The sequence below is a fragment of the Parus major genome, chromosome 13 (assembly GCF_001522545.3).
Source record: "Parus major isolate Abel chromosome 13, Parus_major1.1, whole genome shotgun sequence".
NCBI lineage: Eukaryota > Metazoa > Chordata > Aves > Passeriformes > Paridae > Parus > Parus major.
In genome coordinates, this window is record NC_031782.1 from 6,341,568 (window position 1) to 6,365,557 (window position 23,990).

The 23,990-nt window shown below is 53.9% G+C and overlaps 3 protein-coding genes across 9 annotated transcripts in view; 1 reads left to right on the forward strand and 2 right to left on the reverse strand.

Moving 5' to 3' along the window:
• The first annotated feature begins 49 nt into the window (after positions 1 to 49).
• RBM22 (RNA binding motif protein 22) lies at positions 50 to 7,823 on the forward strand. Of its 2 annotated transcripts, none has more exons than XM_015642254.3 (11): positions 50 to 164; positions 868 to 921; positions 1,854 to 1,883; positions 3,362 to 3,494; positions 3,763 to 3,863; positions 4,022 to 4,194; positions 4,712 to 4,912; positions 5,388 to 5,552; positions 5,967 to 6,055; positions 6,570 to 6,701; positions 7,381 to 7,823. In XM_015642254.3, exons 1-11 carry the CDS (start codon positions 111 to 113, stop codon positions 7,509 to 7,511), a joined length of 1,263 nt encoding a protein of 420 aa, XP_015497740.1. In that variant the 5' UTR covers positions 50 to 110; the 3' UTR covers positions 7,512 to 7,823. The 2 variants fall into 2 exon arrangements, with proteins under 2 accessions (XP_015497740.1, XP_015497741.1); XM_015642255.3 differs by lacking the exon at positions 50 to 164 and adding an exon at positions 241 to 624.
• A 1,273-nt stretch (positions 7,824 to 9,096) lies between these two features.
• Positions 9,097 to 15,914, reverse strand: MYOZ3 (myozenin 3). 5 transcript variants are annotated; one of them, XM_015642144.2, is made up of 7 exons: positions 15,504 to 15,914; positions 14,506 to 14,588; positions 14,080 to 14,243; positions 13,768 to 13,842; positions 13,521 to 13,668; positions 13,088 to 13,259; positions 9,097 to 10,586 (listed from the first exon to the last, which is right to left on the reverse strand). In XM_015642144.2, exons 2-7 carry the CDS (start codon positions 14,534 to 14,536, stop codon positions 10,424 to 10,426), a joined length of 753 nt encoding a protein of 250 aa, XP_015497630.1. In that variant the 5' UTR covers positions 14,537 to 14,588; positions 15,504 to 15,914; the 3' UTR covers positions 9,097 to 10,423. The 5 variants fall into 5 exon arrangements, with proteins under 5 accessions (XP_015497630.1, XP_015497628.1, XP_015497631.1 ...); XM_015642142.2 differs by having other exon boundaries at positions 14,506 to 14,592; XM_015642145.2 differs by having other exon boundaries at positions 15,495 to 15,914.
• A 98-nt stretch (positions 15,915 to 16,012) lies between these two features.
• The window catches only part of SYNPO (synaptopodin), a 22,512-nt gene continuing 14,534 nt past the window's right edge, over positions 16,013 to 23,990 (reverse strand). For both annotated transcript variants that reach the window (XM_015642137.3, XM_015642138.2), the window contains exons 3-4: positions 19,274 to 21,195; positions 16,013 to 18,016 (exon numbers count right to left, since the gene is read on the reverse strand). In XM_015642137.3, the coding sequence (XP_015497623.1) occupies positions 17,240 to 18,016; positions 19,274 to 21,195 (2,699 nt within the window). In that variant the 3' untranslated portion in view covers positions 16,013 to 17,239. The remainder of the gene's footprint in view (positions 18,017 to 19,273; positions 21,196 to 23,990) is intronic.

The following is a 23,990-nucleotide window of genomic DNA, read 5'->3' on the forward strand; positions in this document are numbered from 1 at the left end:
CGGCCGCGGTGCGGTGACGTCACCTTTCCGCATCCCGCCTTTCCGTCACTGTGCCGGTGGAAGTGGCGTCACTTCCGGCCGCCGCCTGCCGGCAGCGGAGCTGAGCCGCCATGTCCACATCCCTGGGCTCCAACACCTACAACCGGCAGAACTGGGAGGATGCGGTGAGCGGGAGCGGCCGCCAAGGGCCGGGACAACCGGGAGAGCCGGGAAGAGCGGGCCTGGGCCGGCGGGGCCCTGCTCCGCCGCGGGAGCATGTGGGGCGGCAAGGCCGCGAGGCGAGGGGAGTGCGGGAAGGCGGCCCAGGGGTTGGACCTGCCCCGGGGACCCGCCAGCTGCGGTTGAGCCGCCCGGGAGCGCTCTGCCGCGGTTTCCCGGCCCCCCTTACGGCGCAAAGGGAACGAGCTGCTCCGCCGCTCCTTCCCCAGCGGCGCGGTTCAGCGGCTGTAGCGGCTGTAGCGGCTGGGAGCTCCTCCCGGTGCTGCGGGGGCTGAGCTGCGCCCCCCGTGTGCCCGTGGCCGCGTCCCTTCGAGCTGAGGCCTCTCCCGAGTGAGCCTGGTGCAGGCAATCGCTGCTGAGGGATAACGGTGGCGGTGTCACCTGCTGCAGTCCACGCACTGACAGGTTCACATCTCAAGGATACGCTTTTTATTTGGTTACTCTTAAGTTTTACTCGAAGCTACAATAGCCAGCAGATTATCATTCTGTAATAATTTGGGCTTGGGTTGTGGTTTGCGGCTCTCCTGATGCCATTTGCGTATTTTAATCTGTTTTATGAGTTAAACTAGATCATTTTTCAGAGTGTGACTTGAATACTGTTGTGATGGTAGAGCTTGTTACAAATTCCCGACTTTTTTCTTAATTCAGGACTTCCCTATCCTGTGCCAGACATGTCTTGGAGAAAATCCCTATATTCGGATGGTATGTTCCTGTTGGACCCCGCTGTCCTTCCCTCTCTCTCTAGTGGCCTTAAAACTGTGGGTTTGGGGACTGAAATAGGACTGAGTACAGCAGAGATGCTGAAGTGAACACACACTCCTGAGCAGCTGGTTCTGCACAACAGAATCTGGTTCCAGCTGTTGTTGGTGGCACAGTTAGGGGGGTGATTTAAGAACAAATCAATCAAAAAGGAGAGGAAGATGACGCAGTCCAATGTCTAGAGTACAGCAGATAGTAGAAAATGAAGTTTTAGTACTGGAAAACTCCAGTATGGAGAGCTGTGAGCTGCTTAAATTCTAATTAGCGCAATTTCTAAAATGTGACAAACATGCATCTCTAAAACTAAGTTAAAGATGATTTAGGAAGGTAGTTTTAAGTTCCTGTTTGTTTTCCTTGGTTTTCTCTGTGCAGGGTGTCAGTCCAAGTTATGTTGCTTTTCTCTGCCTGGCCTGGTTGCCTATGACTGACATTGACATTATCTCCTTCACATTTGTGTTCCACAGAGTTTGCTGAGAGAGGTTTGGTCATTCTCATGAAACATAACCCTAATGCTAGCATGGAGTCTATTTCAAAACCTGTTTGTTTCCATGGCTTATTTCATGTAACATCATCTTTCCTTAAGAGAAGCTGTTAATGCTCCTTTTCATTCTCACCTTTCATCAGTACAGGACGTGGGACTTAAAGTACTCTTTTTTTAGGAAAGTTTCTAAACCAAAAGTATATTAAGAGTATTCAGTATTTATATTTTTTTTCCTGTTGGCTTTTCAAGGTATAAGCCAAATACACAGGGGTGAGTGAGTCTAAACGGAGTATAATTATGAAAAAACCTGCTGTGTTATAACATCAGTGATATGTTTCATGTTTTATATTGAATTTGTGATATTTCATGATTTTTTTTTTTTTTAATATTTCAGACCAAAGAAAAATATGGAAAAGAATGCAAGGTATGTTTGTGTGTTTTGAAGAAAGACTGTCAAAATAGGTGCAAGTCTAGGAATAATACATTTTAATGATTAAATACCTGACAGCTTCAGAAGAGTTCTTATGTAGGTTAACTTAAAATGTTTATGTAACTACATAAATTTTTAGGTCAGTCTGCTGTGCTTGTTAGACAAAGCCAGCTGGTCCTAAAATAATAAAATTATTGAGCAAATCCTGAGTCTGTCTAAACAAATCGTCATGTTTATCAGAATGAGGTTTTGAAAATACTGTTGTACTATTTTTGAAGTTATTACATCAGTTTAAATGATCCATGTTTTCTTGTGTGAGTTTGTTGTTTTTACTGAGAAGTTCAAAATACCTGGAGTTTGGGTTTTACTGTGTATGTTATTCATGGCTATTTGGTGATTTGTGTTGGCTGTCCAAGAAAGCACAATTATTTCCAAGAGGAAGAAATATTCAGTGTTGCCTGGACTGAGGAGAATTAAAGGAGGTCTTAGCCCTTTTGTCAGTTTTCATTTGAGGTAGAGAAAAAGGTAAAATTTGGGGTCTGTACAGATTGAGATTTTATTATGTACTCGAGCTGTACATGCAGAGGAAGCAAATGCATCAATCCATGAGATAAGAGGGAGCATCAGTCTTCTGCATCAAAGCTCTCATGAGAGGCTTGACCTAGAACAGAGACTAGACAGTTAAAGGATAAAGTAGGTATTTATTGAAAGGCCTTAAGGATCCACCTTGGGCAGTACAGGAGCCTGGCCAGGGCCACACCCAAGATGAACCCAAAATGGTCACAAAAATGGATGACTGGTCATGAGTTTCCACACTTTTATAAGTTTTGGTACCTCTGCATATCAAGGTTAATTGTCCAGTTACAGCTTTGGATTATGAAGTCCTGTCATGCTTGTTTTCTCTCTTCAGTCCACCGTTGTTTCTCTTTTTGGGTCTGAAGCTTGTAACAGTTTTCCTTAGTCTCAAGCTGGAAAAGGAATTGTTTTGTCTACCTACTCTGGGAAGAGAGCCTACTGACACTTAGTATGAAACTCAGAGCTACACACCTGGGCAGCACAGAATCTGAAAAATACGAAAGCTGAAATTAAAGCATTACTCATAACCTCTCCTGGGTTGCTGCTGTGCTGGTGCCTGATGTACCCATCATTGTAATTCATCTCTAGAAGCTCCACACTGACATCACCTGGAATCAAAGAGAATTTCTATATCTTTGAGTAGATCTGCACTCTGATTATTGTTATAAATAAAAAGAAAACTACAAGGGAGGGAAAAAAATCTTCCCCAAAACTTCATCCTGTCAAAGTAAAGCCCCAAATAGAAACAAATATTTCCTGAGCTCTGAGTCAGCTTTAGAACAAAGAAGTTATATTTATGGTTTGAAGAAGCTAGATGAGTTTGGGGTTTGTTTCCATGCAAGAAGCAGTGTGGTAGCTCTGTGCAGAGTGAACCAAGTGCCACCTTTCTGTCCCAGATTTGTGCCAGGCCGTTCACAGTGTTCCGCTGGTGCCCTGGGGTGCGGATGCGCTTCAAGAAGACAGAAGTGTGCCAGACGTGCAGCAAGCTGAAGAATGTCTGTCAGACCTGCCTGCTCGACCTGGAATATGGTGTGTACTCAAAATACCTGATCCAAGACAAGGAGCTGCCCTCTGAAATGGAGTTGGTGAAATCACTTTAAATGTGTGCATGTAATTGGCACTGGACAGTCTTTGAGAGGTCTTGGTGGTCATGTCTCTTCAGAGTTTCAAGAGCAGAATGGTTTCTCTGAGTAGCAGATGATTTACCTGTGGTCACTGCAGGTTTCAGAAATCACTATTTCTGCTCTTTCAGCTTATTCTTCATATGAATTGGTTGGGGGTTTTTGTTTCATTTTAGGTTTGCCTATCCAAGTCCGGGATGCAGGACTCTCTCTTAAGGATGAAATGCCTAAATCTGACGTCAACAAAGAGTACTATACCCAGAACATGGAGCGAGAGGTAAGTGTAGCCAGCCATGATCATGCTTTTTGGGTGGCTGTGTGTGGGGAGGAAAGGGCAGCAATGACCTAGCTTCTCTTAAAGCCACATCCTTGATTCTGTGCATTAGTGTTCAGTGTTGATATGCACATAATTATTTGTGTTCTGCCTGCTTTCAGATAGCCAATTCTGATGGCACTAGACCAGTTGGTGCACTAGGAAAAGCTACATCTACCAGTGACATGCTGCTGAAGCTGGCCCGAACCACTCCGTACTACAAACGCAACCGTCCTCACATCTGTTCCTTCTGGGTAAAAGGAGAGTGCAAGAGAGGAGAGGAGTGTCCCTACAGGTACAGACACAGTCAATCTGTTCACCATGGTCAAATGAAGCTTCCCTTGGAGATGCTGCAGTGGGCAGGAGACACTACAGTGGTTTGTGTGAGGGCAGAACTTGTATCCAGTGCCAGAAAATGAATCTCTGTGGTGTCTAGTTGGTTTGTGAGAAGTTGGCTGTGCCATTTGCCAAAGCAGTGACTGCAGCTCTCCTCTTGTCTAGTCAATTTTTCCCCTTCATGGCGTCTGTCCCCTCAAGCAGAGATCTTTGTATCTGAACAAGAGGCTGTTTCAAACCCAGATCTTGTGTTTTGTAGTGCTGAGTGTTGAGCTGTCAGAAGCACCATTCATTCAGAACTTGACGCAGTCCTGGCTGCAGTTGAAATTTGCAGGGCTTTGTTCCATCTTGGCGTGTTTATGTGGCTAAAGTTAAGGATATAATTGACCTGAGGGCTTGAGAAGGGAAACTGGCAGTCATTTTAATCCAGTCAGTCATTCCTGATGTTATGAAACGCTTTGTTTGCTGAACCTTAGACATGAGAAACCTACAGATCCAGATGATCCTCTGGCTGACCAGAACATCAAAGATCGTTACTATGGAATTAATGATCCCGTGGCTGACAAACTTCTGAAACGAGCATCAACCATGCCTCGTCTAGATCCTCCTGAAGACAAGACTATTACTACACTGTATGTTGGAGGGCTTGGAGACACCATCACTGAATCAGATCTCAGGTGTGTTGGTGAATTTGTATTGCCCTTGCCTTTGTGTTTGACACTTTGATAGCAGCTCTTCAAGTGAGGAACAAAAATAAATCTGGCTTTCAGGGTTTTTTAATAGGGAACTGGTTGGTGGGAAAGCGCAGAGGAGTGCCAGCTTGTTGGAGAACAAACAGGCACATTTCAAATGCTTTGATTAAAATTTATCTCTTTAAAGATAAGTCATCCCTTTGAGCTGTTTGGGATACTGTGTAACCCTTTTTACAAGGAAGTCCTCTATCCTTTAGCTAGCTACTGCAAGAAGCTGCTGCAGAGCTTTCGTTGCTCCATAATTGCACAGAGGGCTAATTATGATTAACTGATTGATGATTAATTTCTAATGATTAAGGGATGGAGAAGAGAAAGTTTCTGAGCATACCTATTTCACCTGCCCTATACCCTGTGACTAGGAGGAGTGGGCTATCATAATAATTTTTTTTGTCCCATTCAGAAATCACTTCTACCAGTTTGGGGAGATCCGGACGATAACGGTGGTGCAGAGGCAGCAATGTGCTTTCATCCAGTTTGCCACCAGACAGGCTGCAGAGGTGGCTGCTGAGAAATCCTTCAACAAACTCATTGTCAATGGCCGCAGGCTCAACGTCAAGTGGGGAAGGTAAGTGTGGGGGAGGAAGCCTGGAGGATCTGCAAGGTTCTTCTCTCACTTTACAGTCCTGACCAGCAGCATTGGATTATGCATTATGCTGAAGTTGATACTTGTTTGGTAAACAGTTGGAGTCCTCTTGCATTTTAGTTTTCTTTTTAGTGTGGGATCTGGCTTGGAGATGACACAAGTAGCATAAGGGATTTTTTGGCTGAGGATTACGGATTAGTTTTGGTGCTTTGCTCCTGGTCCATCTCCTGTAAACACTGTTTGCAAACTTGGTACCATCTGTCTGATGTTCTGTGAATTTTTCATCTTGGCCTGAAGAAATGGATCTGAAATAGATAATGTGAAGGCACTGCAATGTAAATATCTCCTTATCCTGCTTTTCTCATCCTTGTTCTCAAACTTCTGTCTGTTTTTCAGGTCCCAGGCGGCAAGAGGGAAAGAAAAGGACAAGGAAGGCACTACAGAATCGGGGATAAAGCTGGAGCCAGTTCCAGGACTTCCTGGGGGTGAGGGAGTTGTATTCCTCTCTGAAACACTTAATGCTGACCCACTTCCATGAGTGAGGCTGTTGTTAAACTTCTGGAAGCAGTGACTGTTGAGGATGGTAGAGGCAGTGGTGAGCCCAGAGCAGTTACAGTAGGTTTGCAGCTGATCCAGCTGGATGGGAGATGAGCTTTGTCTAGGAGAAAGTCCTTGATGAAAAGAGAGTTCTTTATGTGATGAGTGAAAAGTTAAAGCTGAATTCAACTTACTTAGGTCAGGGATACTGGCAACCCACACTTTTAATGTTTTCTTAGTCCACTGAGTGTTGTATGGTGGACAAAGCAAAGCTGGTTTCAGGTAAATGAAATTGGTGACTGAGGTTTCAGGGCAGTTCTGCTTCTCAGTCCAATTTATACATGCAATAGTAGAAACAGTTTGCCCTTGTGAAAACATGGGTTGTACTCCAGCTCTGAGGGCAGACACCTCTGCTTGTCTTGCCTGAGAGATTTTCCATAACCATATGTACTTTTTCTACAGCCCTCCCCCCTCCTCCAGCTGCAGAAGAGGAGGCTTCTGCAAATTACTTCAATCTACCTCCAAGTGGCCCTTCAGCCGTGGTGAACATTGCCCTGCCACCTCCTCCTGGCATCGCTCCACCACCGCCTCCAGGTACCTGTGTTTCCCCCTCAAGTGGGGGTGTGAAGTTCAGTGGTAGACAGTCTCTTCCTCCTTGCCAGGCACTGCTGCAGCACTGATGCATGCCCTGAGCTCATTTTCCTCATCCCTGATCACACAGTGTAAATGGATGATCTAAACTCAGCTGTCAGCACAGTTTAATTAAACTGAGCTGCCTGTTGTGGTTGGTATTTGCTTGCAAATTCCCAGGCATGTTGGAGATCCCTGTTACTGGTACTGAGACCTACTCAGTGCTTTTGCTGGCTGTGTAAATGCCACATTAACCCGAACTTCAAAGGGTAATTTTGCAGCTGGTTGAATGCCAGCATGTCCTTGGCTCTCTAAATATCTATCCAGAGATGGATTTTGTTTTTTTAATGGAATTTTGGACTCTTGTAGATGTATTTGCTCTGTGGTTGAGTAGAAAACATTTAGATGGGTGTTACAACACCTGTCTGGTCCCCCCACCAGCTTTTGTTTGTAAAGATGTGTTGGGTAGGAATTGGCCCTAGTTGTACTGAAAAGAGGGGCGGGAGTTTGGGGAGATGGGAGATGTGCACATCTGTGAGGCACAGCTGTCAGCCAGCTGTGGTGTCAATACTTTGAAGCAGCAGTACACACACATCAGGTTTTCTGTTGCTTTGCCTGAAGCTGCCAATTTTTGTTTCTGCAGGTTTTGGACCACACATGTTCCACACCATGGGGCCCCCACCTCCCTTCATGAGAGCCCCAGGCCCCATCCACTACCCGTCCCAGGATCCCCAGAGGATGGGTGCCCACGCAGGAAAGCACAGCACCCCCTAGCACGTCCTGCCACCCTCATCCTCGAAGTAAATGTTATTTTCTAGTTACCATGGTAGCACCATATGTTGAGCTGTGGGTGAGCTAGAGACGCCTTATTTCCTTGCTTGCAGCCACAGGGCAAGCTGAGCTCCGTGTCTCCACTTATAATCGGGTTCTTGATACGTCCCAGGTCTTTCTATTAGTGTGGGGGGTGGGTGGGGGACAGAGAAGGGCTGGCAGGGGTCTGTGGGTCTGGGGTACCAGAATTAAAGTGCTATCTGTGTATCCCATTGGCACACTTTTGAAATAAACTTCTGGAAAAACAAAACCAAACCCTTTGCAAGCTCTTTTGATATCCTTAGTTGGAACACTATGGACTGTTAAAATGTAACCACAGAGTCTTCTCTGTCAGGTAGCTAATGAGGGATTGTCCTAATGAGGTATTAAACAGGACTAAATGAGAGTTGAAAAACGAGTTCATCAGACCTGCCAAACCCATGGCTTGGCCTTACCACTGCACAGAATTTTCCTCCCTCCTTTTTACTGACTTCTTGATTAAAAAAAGACACATCTGTAAGTGCATCACTTCTAACCCTGCACATCCTGAGCAGGACAAGTTCTGTCAAGCGAGCAGCCCCCAGGCAGTGTGGGCATGACATTGAGGGACAGTTCAGCGGTTGTTGATTTAGCCAGGGGACAGCCCCCTTGGCCCCAGAGCCCAGACTTGTGCTGCCTGCAGCAGCAGGGCAGGATGCAATTGCAACTGCTCTTGGGGAGATTTGAGGCTCTCAAGGCCTGTGAAACAGCATCCCCTTAAGCTGACATGGGTCCCGCTTCATCTTGCTTTGATAAGATGTGAAACTTTGCTTTCTGTGCTCCAAGTGTAGTGGTTGCCTTGGAGCAACTGCATCCTGCCTGGAGCCTGCAGCTGAGCAAGGTCTGTGGCTGAAGGATTTTAGGTTTATCTCCATATGAGCTGCTTTCATGCAGTGGATTTGTGGATGTCTTCATAACAGCATGGGGCCTGTTCTGAAGCTTCATTTGCTTGGTTTTTTTAAAGTACATAAGAATATTTGAATTTTTCAACACCATCCTTTGACCCAGCTTCCTGGAGTGCTGACCAAGTCTGAGGACTTGGTCTGGTTTTTATGTGACTGCTGCCACTGCCAACATCCTACATAGGCAAGGACAGGCACATCCACTTTTAGTTTCATGTGCTGTCCTGTACAGTGCCACTGGGTCCCATCATGGTGCCAGCCCTGCCAAGCTGTCAGAGGAGGTGCAGCACTTGTGGCACCACAAGGCTGGCTTTCTCTGGAGAAAGAGCTGGGCTTTGGTGTGGGTAATTAGTTCAGCTTTTGTCAGGGGAGAGCTGTCCCAGGGTGGTGGACAGCAGAGGCTGCTGCTGGACGGGAGAGGGCTGTGGCATTTGCCCCTGCTCTGGCCCAGAGTGTCCATAGCCAGGACCTGTGAGTGCTGTGACAGATCTGGAATGCAGGAGGCTTCCCATCATCCCAGTTTATTTATTATTTCCAGCCAGTTACCCAGGGTGCCTAGGTTCTGCAGATGATGGACAAAGAGCAGGGAAATGAAATTGGAACAGGGCAGCAGTTAAGCATCAGATTTATTGTTTCTAAGGAACAAACCATTTTTCTTTCCATTTACTTGCCCCCTCCTGCTTCTGTGGGAAGCAGAGTAATGAGATCTTCCCACCTGAATAGTATGTTGTGGCAGCAGAGTCCCTGCGTGGGGTTTGCTCTGCACAGCAATACAAACCTCACATATGAGGCAGCTGCTAACTGCATTTTTACCACATTTACTTGCCCCATTTAACCACAGTGGTGGAAAAAGGAACTTTTATCCTGGTGCTTTTGGGAGTATAAGAAAGGGTAACATTAAGAACCTGACAAAAGCAATTGAAGGAGGCCTGTGCTGAGTCAGATTTTGTGAGTGGGCTTCCCCAGATGTTCTGGTGACTGTAGGCTGTTGTTAACTGCATGTCCCACTGTGTGTCACTGCTGAAAACGTTGGTGTGGTTGGATCCTCACTGCTGATTTTCATGTTCCCAGGGAAGCCCGTGCTTGCTCTGGAGGCACAGCTGTGCTGCTTTTCCTTCCCACTGAGGTTACCAGAATGTGCTGGCAGCATCCTCACATGGTGTGGTTCTGCAGGGCACTGGGTCCAGGCAGGGCCTGATCCTTGACCAACTGCATGAAGCAAGTCTGGTCTAAGTCACTCCAAGAGCCTAGATTACATTTCAAGCGAGACACACAAAGAGCGGTAGGAAGGGGAAGATAGCTGCCAAGTGTTAGCCTGTAGCTCGTGGAAAATGGTACAAGTTTCCATCTCCCAGTGTTCCTCTCCCCTCTATTGTGGCTGTGCTGTGTTGGTAAACAGGTAGATTCCCACTCCTTCATTTGTTTTGTTGTCCAGCCAAGCTCAAGGTAGCTGCTTTAAACATGCCAATGCCTCAAGTAACTTGTTTTGCAAGTGCTCTTCCATTATCACCTCCTCTCTGTGTCCTGCCTGGAATGACAGGTGCAGGGTTGTCCTGAAGATGGAATTTCTCTGCAAAAGCACCAGCTGTCCGAGCAGGTCTCGTGTGTCAGTGAGGATGCAGTGAGGCAGCTTGGTGTGTTGCAGCTGGCAGTGCTGCTGTTTTCCATGAGGCAGGGAAGAGGACAGGCTGTACGGGATGTTTTGTACGGGAGCTTGCGGGATTAACAGCGAGGACTTGGCTGGTTGGCTTGGTAATGACTGCAGGGGGAATTCAGAATGGTCCCACACTCGAGCTCAGTCAAACTCCATTCAAAGATGACAACCCAAGCCCACCAGCTGAGCTTTCACAAAGTTTACCTGCCCCCCCTCCCCTGCGAGTGTGTCCGAGTCCAGTGAGGGAACCATCCGTGGCCGTGGGGAAGGGAGCGCACATCCTACAGCTCTTCGCTCTCTGGCAGGATCCGCACCCAGCCTTGGGCCACCCTGTTGAAGTTGGGCCTGTGGGAAATCAGCTCCAGCACACTCAGGTTATCCAGCTCTATGGTGGGCAAAGAGAACGGCTCACCAACCAACGCCCTGTCAAACGGGGCTGGAGTCCTGCAGCACGAGGAGAAGCACACTTAGTCACAAGGAGAGGCTGGGTGCGTTGTGAAGGTGTTAGAAAAAATAAGCCTGGATTTACTGAGTCCAGCACAATGTAGCAATGCCTGTTAGAAATTACAACCCTCCTCTTCCCCCCCAGGACACTGCTAGAGCCCTGCCAGCCCAGCGAGGTGGTTCTCTGGTACACCTCAACTCAAACAATGGCAAGCCTGGAGAATGGGGTTTGGTGCCTGGGTGTTGGTGGAAGTGTTCTGCACATGGAAGGGCTTAGATTCAGAGACCAGTAACAGTGACAAACCCCTGGTGTTGAGCTCCTGTGTCCTGCAGAGGGCTGAGGCTGACAGCGCTGCTCCGGATCACTCTGGCACGTACAGCTCGATTGGCCCTGGCTCCATCCCGCTTTTGGGACGGCTCCTCGTCAACAATGACTAACAGGAGGAGCAGTGTGGGGGCAAGAGCTGTCATCTCTTCCTGGAGAAATGTGGAAAGGGACACTGGGGAAGAGTGTGCCAGCCCCCAAAAAGCCAAGAATGTTGGTTTTGGAGTAGCACATGGGGGCTGAGCTATCAGTGAGGCAAAAGTGGGAATGTTTGCTTTGGGAAGCACTGTTAGAACATGAATAACGTGGCACTGTTTTGCAACAGAGGAGAAATAAGAGGGGGAAAGGCAAATGAGAGAAGTTTGTTCTAGGAACATTTTTTGGGGAAAGAGAGTCTTTGTCAAAGCTTGGTTTTCACTCTCTTAAGGCAGCACACCTTAGCAAGGTGGCCCAGGTTTTTGCATCACAATCTGAATGTTTAAAATTGGGGATAAATCAGCCTGCTTTAACGTAGTTGCCATGGAGATGGTGGACTTGCCCTTGCCCTGTGACCACGGGAGCTGTGCTGGGATTCAGCTAGCTAGCCTTAGGCAAGACCACTGGCTTTTCAATAGCCAGTTTGTTCCAAAACATTTGTTTTTCTGTGGTTTGGTATTTGAACTGAGAAGTGATTCAAAAGCCAGCAGCTTGGAAGATCATGAAAAGCCCAGTTAAAAGCAGATTGGCTTTCTGAATCTTCCTGCTTCACTGAAGAATTAGAGGAGGTGGCAAGAGGCTTGGAGTTAAATTAACATCCATCTGTATTAAATTACAGTTGAAGACTTTAAATAGAAAGGCAGCGTGTGAGAGGGGAGAAATGGTACAGGGTAGAGTATTATTCAGAAACATGTCCTTGCTTCAGTCCCTGTCCATAAATAAATCCTGAGGCAGGAACATGGTTAAATGTTGAAAGAAAAGAGCCAAGTGTCTGCAGCAGCTTCTTGTTCTCCCCCTGCAGCACCTCCTTGGCTCTAACTCAAGGAGAGCCACATGGCAAAGCCCCAGGGCTGAGGGGGAGGAGAGCAGCAAAGGGAAGGTGGTGGCCAGGCTCATCTCTGCCCTTTAGCATGGCTTTTCCCACAAGGAGGGGTTGTGGTCGCCCACAGCCCCTTCTGCCAAGTGCTGGCACAGCAGTTGTGTCCCCCACACCACAAACCCAGCCCTGGGGTGGGTGCAGGGAGCTGCTGTTGGCACAGTCTGATGGGGAGCAGTGCTGTGTCCCGGGGGGAAACTCCAGTGGGAACTTGCCTACTGTAAGGTGACCTTGGCCAGGCCACCAAAGCCAATATAATTCCATCCTCGTGACAGAGGATTTCAGGAAGGAGGACAGACAGGATTCCTTTTGCTGATACCCTGGGATGAAGTTCAGCTTAAAAGTTCAGTTCTCATTATTCTGCCGTGTGCTGTTGGTGATTTGCTACCACCAGATCTCCATCTCCTGGATCCCCACCAAGCACCTTTCCATAAAGGAGATCTGTCTTGGCAGTCTTTGCTGCAGGGTCCCACCTTTGACCCCAGTGTAATTTGGAGGTCTGAGGAGGCTCCAGCTGTGCTCCATCAGAAGCACCCACAGGGCACGGAGTTTGCCAGGCTGAGCCACCAGAAACCCCCTGGCCCAGAGGCTTTGGGCTCAAGCAGGTGTTTGGATGGAATCTGGTGACCTCTTAGCACTCTGTGGGAAGATTAACCTTATACCCCCACTGCTTCCAGCAGCTGCTTGAATACCTTATTGAAATTAGGAAAGAGACTTGGCAGTCTGTCATTCCTCTACCCAGCCCAGAGCTGAGCCCAGCTGGGAACAGGAGCGATTCCTTCTCCAGGACCATGTGTGTAAGAACTGGTCCTCCCAAATTTCATCCCTGAGGTTACCCAGTGAGATCAAGCTGCTTAAGGCTGTACAAGCCCAGTAGTGGAGCTGAGAGGAGATCTGGGGGAGAGCTGCTGGAGGCAAGAACCTTTGCAGGGAACCACAGAGGCGCTCCTGAGTAGGAAAAGAGCATTCTGAGCCCACGCTGTGCCCCTGTGGGGTATAAAGTGGGCATGAATGGTGGAATTTCCCTGGCAGGATGGTGGGTGCTCCTAGAGGCTGAAGGGTTTGGCCAAGGGCTGGTGTGGTTGGTGGTGTCTGCCCTGTTACCTGTTGAAGCTCCTGAAGTCCCACGCAGGGGGTCTCATGGGCGGCGGGTTCTTGCCATACGTGGCACCGTCACTGTCACCAAAGAGCTCCTGCCATGGGGACCGGTAGCCCTTGGGGATGGCAGTGACATTGAACTTCTCATGAGGGATTTCTTTAAGGGGGCTCGAGTACCCTGCACAAGGGAGAGACAGTGTGGGCTGCTGGGGCCACAGCCAGGCTGAGACAGGGGGCTGGGAACAGCTCAGCCTCTGCGTGGCCATGGAAAACATGTTACTGGGAATGTGTATTATAACAAATAGATATAGATACATATTTGTACATATAAAATCTCTGGGGGAGGGTTGGGCAGACCCCTCAGCAGCTCACTGCCTCCAGCCCCGTGTTGCTGAGATCACAGCAGTGCTGGGTTCAGGTGCAGGAAGCATTCACTTACCTGGGGCCAGGGCACTGGGGTTCAGGACTTTGCTCATGTGCAAGACCTTCTCTGACTTCTTGGGTACTTCTGGAGGGCCACCTTGGGGGGATGCTGCTACGTGGAGCTCGGAGTGATAATTCTCCTGGCCCTCAGCATTCTCCCCTGCCTGTGGAGGGGAGAGTTAGCAGGAACAGGGGGAGCTCCCCCTGCCCGTTTGGGACTTGGGGTGGTTGAAAGCACCTCAGAGCTTCCTCCATTTACTCACCATCTGTTCATTCACTGTTCCTTCTGGATCACCTTTCCCAGTGTGGTGTGAGCCACCTGCCCCTTGCCCTGGGAGCTGCAGGAGACAATGAGTGGGTGCAGAGGGGGATCAGCACCATCTCCCTCCTCTTTGGCGGATATTGAACCCCAGGTTTGCCCATCTCCATGCCCAGCCCACCAAGACATCTCTTCCTTCCCCTCTGCATAGCAGTCAGCCAACCATGGCTGCCCTGCGGAGAAACCACTGACCCTGGCAGGAATTCCTTCTCTGGCAAGGCTGCAAGAGCCAGGGAAGGGCTGTCCTCACACCCACCTGCCTGGAGCTGCTGGGATGCTCAAAGACAAAGCGCTGCACTCGCTTCTGGCGCTGCTGGAAGAGCCGGGAGCCGCGGTTGTTCTGCAGGGAGAGCTCCTCGATCATCAGGTCCTGCGTTGTGCTCATCTTCTTCCCCAGGTCCAGCTGGGGCTCTGAGGAGGCTGGGAGAGCACAGCCACAGCTGAGGATGCTGCAGTGTTGGGGACCCCAACCAGCACAGACCACTATCCCCTCATTGGGATCTCTGTTTTGTGGCTGGGCCATTTGCCCACGCCAGGGGCTGGAGTTTCCTCAATGTGAGGAATTGTCAGGGAGCTCCAGAGGTTCAAGCAGCCTCTCCCACCCTTGTGCATGGACTGTTCCAGCAAAAGCAGGGCAAGTGGCCTTAACCATAGCTGGGTCTGCACACCTGCACCCCCTTACCATCTCCAGGGCTCGGTCTCATGATGGCCATCACTTCCTGCTGTGCTCTTGGGGCAGCTCTGTGGGAGGGGGATGGATCCTGGCTGGCTGGAAGAGAGAGGCACTCCAGGAGTGACACCAAACATGGGAACATGTCAGCCCCAGGCATGCCCCAGAGAGATGCTAGGATTCAGCTGAGCATCTCTCCTGGTCAGCATCACCCCCCAAGCATCAGCCCTGTTCAGCATCATCCCTAAGCATCTCCTTGCACCGCTCTCTGTCCCCTTCAACAGACATAGGGAATGCTCAAATAAAGCTGCCCCTCAGCCTCTGCCTGTCATTCTTCCTCTCTGCCTTTCTTTAGGGCAAAACCTGTCCTTGCCTCTGTCTTTGCCCACAGTGAGCCTTGTGCCCCGAGCGCCCTCAGAGCAGCAGCTGCAGGACAAGCGGGGGCCCTGGCTCCCGCCCCCCAGCACCTTCGCCTTAGCAGAGCTATTTTCAGCTGCTGGCTCCAAGGGTGCAGGAGCTGCAGCCCTGAACCTGCCGGGACCTGGTGAGCCCAGCCAGCGGCAAGAAGGGTCATGGGACCACTCAGATGGGTTGCTCCATTGTGGAGAGGCAGCTGGAAACCAGCCCCAGGCAGAGCCCCCTGAGCTGCCCACCTGCAGCAGAGCCCTCCTGTGCTGCCGGGACACTCGGCTCCACAAGGGCTGTTTGACCCTGTTTGGTGCATCTGGCATCCATCAGCTCTGGCTGATGTTGGGCAGCTTCCCCTAAGGGCCCTGCAGTGCTGGGGCTCCCGTGGGGCTGGGGTGCCTGGTGCACAGCTCCCTGCCGGCTCTGAGTTCAGCATTAACCATCCACACAACAAGCTGGGGACCTGCACCCCATCCTTCCCTCTGCCCACTCCAGGGACACTGTACCCTGTACAGTGGTGGTGTCCCCTTTTCCAAGGACATCCCCAAGCCCTGTTCACCCACCCACCTGCTGACCCCCACGTGGGACCTCACCTTCCCTACCTGGCCAGGGGATACCCCAGATGCTGGGAACTGAAGATGCTTCTCCTGCTGCACTGGGGATGAGGATGAAGCCAAGCTGCAGCCACCAGCACTCGGTGGCCTCTGCTGGCCCTTCACGGCACCCTTGGGCTCCTGCTGCTCGCCCCAACCCGCCCTGGGCTCCAGCCCAGATGCCAAGGTCCAGCCACGGGACAGAAGTTATTTCTGGCTGAGAAAGGGGGCGGAGCAGGGCTGTGACCCTTGGGGACCGGGATGCCGTCACCCCAGCACGGAGCAGGTCTGACTCACAGGGATGAGGATGCCATAATCCTGGCAGGGAGCAGGGCTCTGACCCCTGGGGACCAGGACACCATCAACCCAGCACGGAGCAGGGCTGACCCACACAGATGCAGGAGCTGTCACTTGGCATGGAGCAGGGCTGAGCCCTGGGGACATGTAGCAGCAGCAGGAGGTGGCCATGTACCACGTGTGCCCAGGCCACCTAGGGGACAGATCAGAGCCGGGCTGGGTGGAATAACGGCATTATTTATTTCTGAACGGGGTGTACAGCGGTGAGGTGAAGGCAGGCTGTGGTGGCTGCTGGAGCGAGGGTGGGAGATGTGTCCTGGGAATGGGGGGCTGTGTTCCAGGAGGAGCAGCCTGCAGTGTGGAGGTGCTCCAGGGAACAGGGGTGGGCTGGCTTCAACAGCGTGTCCTGGGTAAAGGGAAGGGGTGACGGGCTCCGTGAATGGTGATATGCCCTGGCAGCCCAAACACAACCTCTTTTCCAGGGCTGGTCTCACTGGCCCCAAGGTGTGGGGACACCAACATTCTCAGAATCACCTTCTGTGCCAACACCTCCTTCAAACCCTCTGCAACTTCTACCATTTCCTTCAGCCCCTACAGTTCCCCACCTGCCCTGGGTGTCACAGCGCCCATCGGTTCCTGTGTGTGCCTGCATCCCAATGGAGTGGGGATGGGGATGTGGTGAACTTGGGTACGTAGACAGTGAAAGGTACAAGATGGGGCTGTCCCTCTTGGTCTGGGCAGTGTGGGAGGGCACCTGTAAACAATCCCCTTAACATGGCAATAAATAACTTTGGCTCTTTTTTGTCTCCAGGGAAAGAAGGATTTGAGAGAATTTCTTTGAGAAGGAGTCAAAAGTTTCAAATTGAAAAAAAAAGGCAGTGAAGAACTGGAGGACTAGAATTAAAAAATAAATTTTCCTCTCCAAAATCTTGTTTCAATTGACACTGGCCAAATCTAGAGGCTGGGAGAGGCTGGGAGAGGCTGGGAGAGGCTGGGAGAGGCTGGGAGAGGCTGGGAGAGGGAACTTGGTCATGGCATCCAGTCGATGCAGCCCACCCGCAGCAGATGTGCCACCCCAGGGAAGCAAAGCTGCAGTGACACCCCGGGATAACACCTGGGAGCCGGGGACACGGGGGACCACAAGCCCATCCCATCCTGGCTGTGCGGGATGGGGCAGGCAGGGACTGCCGAGGGAGGGGGATCGGCTCCCCCGCTCTGCCTGCTGAGCACGCAGTCCTGCCCCGAAAGGTTAGGGAGGTAAAAATAGAGCGGGGCCATGGGATGGCGGGCGGGCGGGAGGCACCTGACCCCTCTGGCACACAGAGGGGCCGTGGCAGCTCCGAAGGGACAGTGTTTTGGGGTTGGTGTGTTCCCGGTGGGGGTGAGCGGGTGGCATCACCCGGGCTGGCGGGTCGAGGGAGAGGGTTTTTTGGCGGGGGCTGGTTTGTCTAGGAGGTGCAGGGAGCCCCTGAGGGCAGAGCCCCCGTCTTCAGCCGCAGGCTGCTGGTCCAGCCCCGGGGACAGAGGTTGAAGCTGTGGATTCCCGGGCTCTTGGTCCCCGAGTCTTCGGAGTCGAGGGAGACGTCCGAGTCCGTCGGGGACCGGGAGGTGCAGCGCTTGGCCGGGGAGCGCCCGCCCACCACGGGGGATGGCAGGGGGCTCTTGGGGACGGGGGACAGCCCGGGCACGGGGCAGGAAGATGCGCTGGAAGACAGCAGGAGCCGGCGACCCTCGGCCCAGGCGGCTCGGGGCATCCCGGGGGAGGCACAGAACTGGGGGCTGCCTGCCCGGGGGGATCGCAGGGGGCTTTTGTGGGTGGGCGAGGGGCTGCCCAGGCTGCCCAGGCTCCCCAGCACGCTGCTGGCAGCCTGCAGTGCCGGCGCTCTCGGCCCCAGCCGGGGCGACTGGGGCAGGCTGGGGGGGCCGGCAGAGATGGGGGTGAAGGGCCGGGAGCTCTCCAGCCCCACGGCTTTGGGAGAGGAGCTCTTCCTGCGGGCAGCGTTGATGATGTTCCTGGCGAGCCGCGCTTGCATCTGCCGGCTGGCCCGGGGGTCCGCGTCCTGCCGCAGCGGGGACAGGGACCTCTCGCTCCACGGAGGGGACGTGGGGGCTCCCTCATCCAGCTCGGGCACCGAGGCCGGGCTGGCCCAGCCGTCCAGGCTGCCCGGGCGCCGCGCCAGCCGGGGCGTCCAGGTGGGCGATGCAGGGAGGGACGAGCGCCTGTCCTGGAGAGGGACAGAGAGCGGGTCAGTGACCCCCACTCGGGGGGACGAAGGGACAGTGGCAGGAGGGTGCCACGGTAAGATTCATGCTGGCACAGCCTCACAGGAGCTGGGGATGTCTCCTCGTGCATTGCACCCCTGCAAGGGGTCCCCAAAACACATTTGACCCTGCACGCCCTCACCCACCAAGGAGATCGGGGGAGGCTGAGCCTGCTGGTAATAATCCCTGCCCAGAATATGTTCCCAGGACCTCTGACAACCTGCAGCTTCCTAAAGTCTCCCTCTGGGGGCTGCTCAGAGCCCCCGTTGCACTGCCCCAGGACCCCTCAGCCAGCACTGCTCCCCAGACCACAGGAAAGAGAAGAGCCACGTGTGACAGCGCAGAGAGTGTATTCAGAAAGAGGGGGAAAAAGAAAAATGCAGGAGAAATAAAGCACAGTCAAAAGGCAACTTGGCACCATGGGGAAAGTGGTGAGAGGGCATGGGCAGAGGCACAGCTGGATGAAGCCTTGGGCTGGACATCACCCAGCAGCCCTGGCACCCTCCTCATCCCAGCACATCCCTTGCTTCCAGCCGTGCCACACAGCACTGCTCACCCCAGCTCCAGCACTGAGCCCACGCAGGGACAGGGACCCCGCGGTGTCCCCGGGCCCAGCAGCACTGGACTCTGCCCTTCCCCAAGGGATGCAGTTCTTCCTCCACAGTGAGGAAGCAAACGAGAACAGATCCTGAAGGAGCAACAGAAGAGCCAGGAGCAGGCACAGTGAGGCAGAAAGGCAGCGTGTCCCCTCCAGGTTTGCTTTGGTAGGAGGCTGAGAAGAGCCATTGGACAGAGGGGATGCGGAGGAGCAGACAGAGCTCTGAGAGCTGGAAAAGCTGGAGGTGAGGAAAGGAGGGAGCCAGAGGTGCGATGCTCCATACAGTTTCCAGGTGAGAGAAGAGCAAGATCAGCCTTGTGGGACTGGCAGCCTCCTACTGACTCTTTGGGAATCCTGCAGGCTCTGTGCCCAGTTCCTGCTGCCTCCCCGGGACTCCTCAGCTCCTGTTGCACCGGGGGCTCAGCAGCGCCTGTCACCCACTGTCCCAGCACTGCAGCCTTACAACCACTTCTTTTTTCTATTTTCTTTTCTTTCCCCCCTCCTTTTTTGTGGTTGGTTTGGCTTTTGGCACTCCCATGAGCAGTTAGGGAGGACTCAGCCTAGCACCCCTGTGTTTTTCTCTCTGCCACCATTACTTGTAGTAAAAAGAAGGTTTCCACACCTGTGGCTCGATGCCGGCATTCCTGGTGGAGTAGGAGGGCCGGGGTGCCTGGAAGCCTGCCTTTGCCCGGGGTGGCAGCAGGCGGCACGGGGAGGCCAGCAGCACCTCAGCCGGGGCTCCAGGACTGGCACGGCTGTCAGGAGTCAGGGGCAGAGCTCCGGCAGCACTGGGGAAGGGGCTGGCAGTGGTCTGGCCGGTGCTGGGCACCACGGGGGGATGCCAAACCGGGGAAGGAGGCAATGGAGAAGTCGGGCAGGAGGCTTGCTGGGGATAGGGGTAGGAGTCGGGAAGAGAGGGTCTGGGTGGAGGCACCTCCTGGGGCAGGGACCTTGTTGGCCTCTTGGATGGGGAGAGGATGAAGAGAGAAGACTGGAGCTGGTAAGGCTGGTGCTTGGAGATCTCCAGCTCCTTCTGGGACACCTCGTTCTCCATTAGGTTGCTGCCATACAGCGATGCAGGAGGGGTTTTGGAGGGCCTGCAGGGACTCTTGGAGGGGCGTCTGGAGACCATGGGTGACAGGTAAGCATTGTTGTCATACTTCCAGGAGGGAGGCAGGGACATGGTGGGCGATGGGGACCGCAGCAGCTCAGGCTGGGAGGGGGCCTCAATGATGAACTTCTCCATCCTGGATTGTCGGCGGGCAAAGAGCTCAGCTCCCTTCCCTCTCGCTTCAGTGAGGATGTGGCTGGGCTGTGGCTTCTTCTTGGGCTGGATGGTGGGAGACTTGAGGCAGGAGGACCATGCTGGGGCATCCTCAGCTGGTGGCAGGTGCTGCACACCCCTGGCTGCACTGTTGGGGACAAAGTTCGAAGCTTCAGCCCCTAGGGCAAAGGGCTCGTCCTCAGCACTGGGGTCCCTCTGCTCCTTCTGTTTCTTCCTGCTGTCTGCACTCTGAACCAGGTCCAGCAGGTCGGGGTTGGGGCCCAGCTTCGGCTTCTCCACGAAGGTGAACATGGACTTTCTGCTGGCTCTGCGGGCAGCCGACTCCTCCAGGATCCCTGTTTTGGGCAAGGGGTTTGGTCCGCTCACCCCGCAGCCCAGGAGGGGATCTGGCAGCATCTTCTGCTCCTGGGTGGGGTACAGGGCCGAGTAGGCAGGGGGGGAGCGAACACGGGTGAGGGGTGGGGGGCTGCTGAGGGTCTCTGCGTAGGTTGGAGGTGGGGGCAGCTCGGGGGCAGGGGGCTCCTCGGCCGGCTGGGCACTGGCAGGGGATGCCTGGGTGCCGAAGGGTCTGGCCGTCCGGTTCTTCACAGGCTTGGGCTTGGCCAGGGTGAGATGGACCTCGTAGTACTGCCGGCCCTGCGTCCCGTTCTGCTGCTGCCCGGCTGGTGATGCCGTGGCTGTGGCTGTCCCTGCTGGAGCGCTGGGCACCTCGCTAGGCACCTCACCGGGCACCTCACTGGGAACGCTGATGTTCTTTCCCTCCCCGGGGCTCTGAGCCACCACAAGCGCCGCCGTGTTCGGCCCCACAGGGGCTCCTGCATTTCCAAGCCCCTCCACCCCTCTCTCCATCCCGCTGGCCGAGCGCTCCTGCACGCCGTTGGTGGCGGCCGATGCCATGTTCTCCTTCAGGTAAACGCTGAGTGGGATCTGCTGGGCTTCAGCAGGAAGCTCCTGGCACGGGGAGGCGTTTGCCAGCATCCCTTCTCCTGGATTGCCAGGCTGGGCTGGCTCTGGCTTCATCTCCTGCCCCTGGCTCTGCTCCATGGCCCCTTGGCGAGGCTGGGCCGCGGGGCTCAGCGGCAGCCCCCCGCCATGCCCAGCCCCCGAGAGCCCCTCAACGCGCTGCCTGCGCCTGTGGAACAGCAGGACACCCTTGGAGCTGGGGCCAGGAGCCGTGGTGAGCTGAGCTGCGATCCTCTGGCTCCGCGCCTTCGCCTCCTTCAGCTCCTTCTCCGAGAGGCTGGCGCTGCGGGAGAGACCTGGGAAGAGGAGAGAGGTGCATTAGGGCTTCAGTGGGAATGTGGGGTGTCAGTCCTCCCCGCCCAGGATTGGCAGCCCTTCCTCCAGGTATCCCCCGGCATCCCAGCTCTTTCCCTGGCAGGCAGGGAAAGGCAGGAGAGATGCACCGGGGCTGGGTTACACGGTTTGGGGGCAACGGGGACCCAGCACGGCCATCATGAAGATGTCGGGACACCTAGTGACACTCAGGACGTTTCCATCATCCCAGCCCGTATTTCGGCTGGGTTCTGCGCACCCACCGCGCTGACCACATGGGAAAGGAATTTCTCCTCGCAGGTCTCCGGCTGCAGCTCACATGGCTTCGGCCCCCGGCTCAAAGAGGCAGTGGAGGGGCCAGCGTGTGTCCCCCAGCCCCGCACCCCGAATCCCGGCACGTTCGGCCCCGACATAACCCGGGCACAGCGGGAAGATGACAATCCACCCCAATCTCACAGCAAGGCCGGTGGGCAGCCCTGGCGGGGGACTCATGTATGGAGCAACACGAGATGGCAGCAGCCGACAGAAGCTGTGCAGCTGCTGCCCAGCTGGACACAGCGAGGAGCCACCCTCACGCCTCGGGACTCAAGTGCTAAAAGCAAAGTGCTAAAAGCCTGGCGCGGGCCCCGCGGCGAGCAGCCCGGTGCCTCTGGGCTTCTCCTGTGCCGGACAAAGGTCAGGGCACCAGCCCTTCCCTGAGATCGAAAGGATGTGGAGCTGCCGGGAATGCATTTTCTCAGGGTGAGCAATTTCCTATGAGCTTGCCCCCCCGAAAGCACCCGTGGGAAGGGCAGTGTCCCCCACCCTGCCGAGGCCACTCTTGGGCACAGACACCAGCGCCGACCATCAGCATCACCCCCGCACCCAGCGAGGGCGCAGCCCCTCTCCAAAGGCACTGCCAGGATGGTTCTGATGGCTGGCTCTGCTCTGGCCCCAGCAGGGAGGTGGGTGGCCAAGACCGCCCGCTCCCAGCCCTGTTCTTCTTTCCTTCCCATCCCATCCCTTCCCGTCTTCCCTTCCTTCATGTGTTCCTCATTTTCTTGCCTTCTGTGCTGCTTGGGAATCTTCCAGGATATTTTCAGCAGTGGCTCAGCCTACCAGCGAGGGAAAGGGATGGATGACTAAGCCAAATCCTTCCAGCAAGCCCACGGCAAGCAGGAGGGCTGCTGGAAGCTGGGCAACTCCTCTTCCTCGCCCTTCATCCCTCCTGCCTCCCCAAGCACCCCGCAAGTCCTTGCACACAGCTGAGGTGTGCGGGATGCCCCGGATGAAGCCTTCAGGCTGCCCGGCAGGAGGGTTTTGCCTGGGCAAGGGGCAGAGATGCCAGTGGAAACTCTCCCGGAGACCAGGAGCCCGTCGGCAGCGGCGACGCCGGCGGCCGGGCCCCCCCGGTTCGCAGCCAGCATTGTTTAAGGCCCCGTTCCTATTTGCTTTGGCGGCGGCACAGAGCGGGGCCGCTCTTCCTCCGGCCGGGCTGCCTGGAGAGCGGCCAGCACCGCCGCTCCCGCTCCGCCGGGTCACCCTCGCCGCCTTTATCTCCGAAACGGAGGAGAAACGCGGCCAAGGAGCAGTTGAGAAACAAGCCACAGGCTCCAGATGTCTGCGGGTTTCGTGCTCCGAGCGGAGCATCCCCGCTTCCTCCGAGGCCGGGGCTGCCTAAGAAGCCGAGCTCTCGGCGGAGCCATTTCGCAGCCTCTTGCTCTTGCTACTGCCTTTTAACAGCAAACGAGGGGCCCTGGGGGATCTCCTCCGTGCTGGAGGGATGACTCAGCTCTTGGCCAGCCCGTTCCTGCTTGGACAAGCCACCAGATACACTCCCACGCAGCCGGCACCAATGCTGGGATTTGCCCACCGGGATTTTGCCCCTGGGTGTCTCCACCCCTTGCTGCCCCGCAGGCATGGGCATCACTCCAGGCCAGGGTTTGCTGCAGGGTGGACTCCCTCACCTAAAACCCCCTGCCTGGAATCCATTTCCATCCATATCCATCCAATTCAGTCTTGCAGCAGCCCCTCTGCCCCTGCCTGCCCAGAACCCAGCGTTCCTGGGCTGGCCCACCGGGGTCCACTGGAAATGAATTCCTCAGGATATTACTTGGGATGCTGAGGGTAAGAATTGCTCTTCACATCCGATTTTTATGACACAGATGAAGAGCATTGAAGCCTGTGGCAGTCCAGAGGAAATAGCTGCAGCCTGAGCCATGGGATGAGGTTATTCACCCAGTGCAAGGGCCTTTATCTGTCTGCCATGGTTTCTGGGGGGATTCTGCCACCTGGGGCAGTTTCTTCACCACTCACTCTCATCCCAGCCACAGGGTACATTCCATCATCCTTCTGTGCCATCTCCTGCCAGCTGGCAGCCCCGGTGGGCTCTGGTTGGTCCTTTTCCCCAGCCCCAGGCAGGCAGAAGGGAGCTGAATGCACTGAGAATGCCCGGGTGCTGAGGAGGAGGAGGAAAGGGGGTGTGGGGCTGAAAGCAGCACAGGGAAGAGGCAAAAGTAAAACTACATGTGTCCAAGGGCACTGGGAACTGGTTTCCACCCAATACCCTGAGCCAAGTCCAAAATCCAGTGGGTGAAGTCTTTCCTTTCCTTTCCTTTCTCCTTTCCTTTCTCCTTTCCTTTCTCTCCTTTCCTTTTTCCTTTCCTTTCTCCTTTCCTTTCTCTCCTTTCCTTTTTCCTTTCCTTTTTCCTTTCCTTTCCTTTTTCCTTTCCTTTCCTTTTTCCTTTCCTTTCCTTTCCTTTTTCCTTTCCTTTCCTTTTTCCTTTCCTTTCCTTTCCTT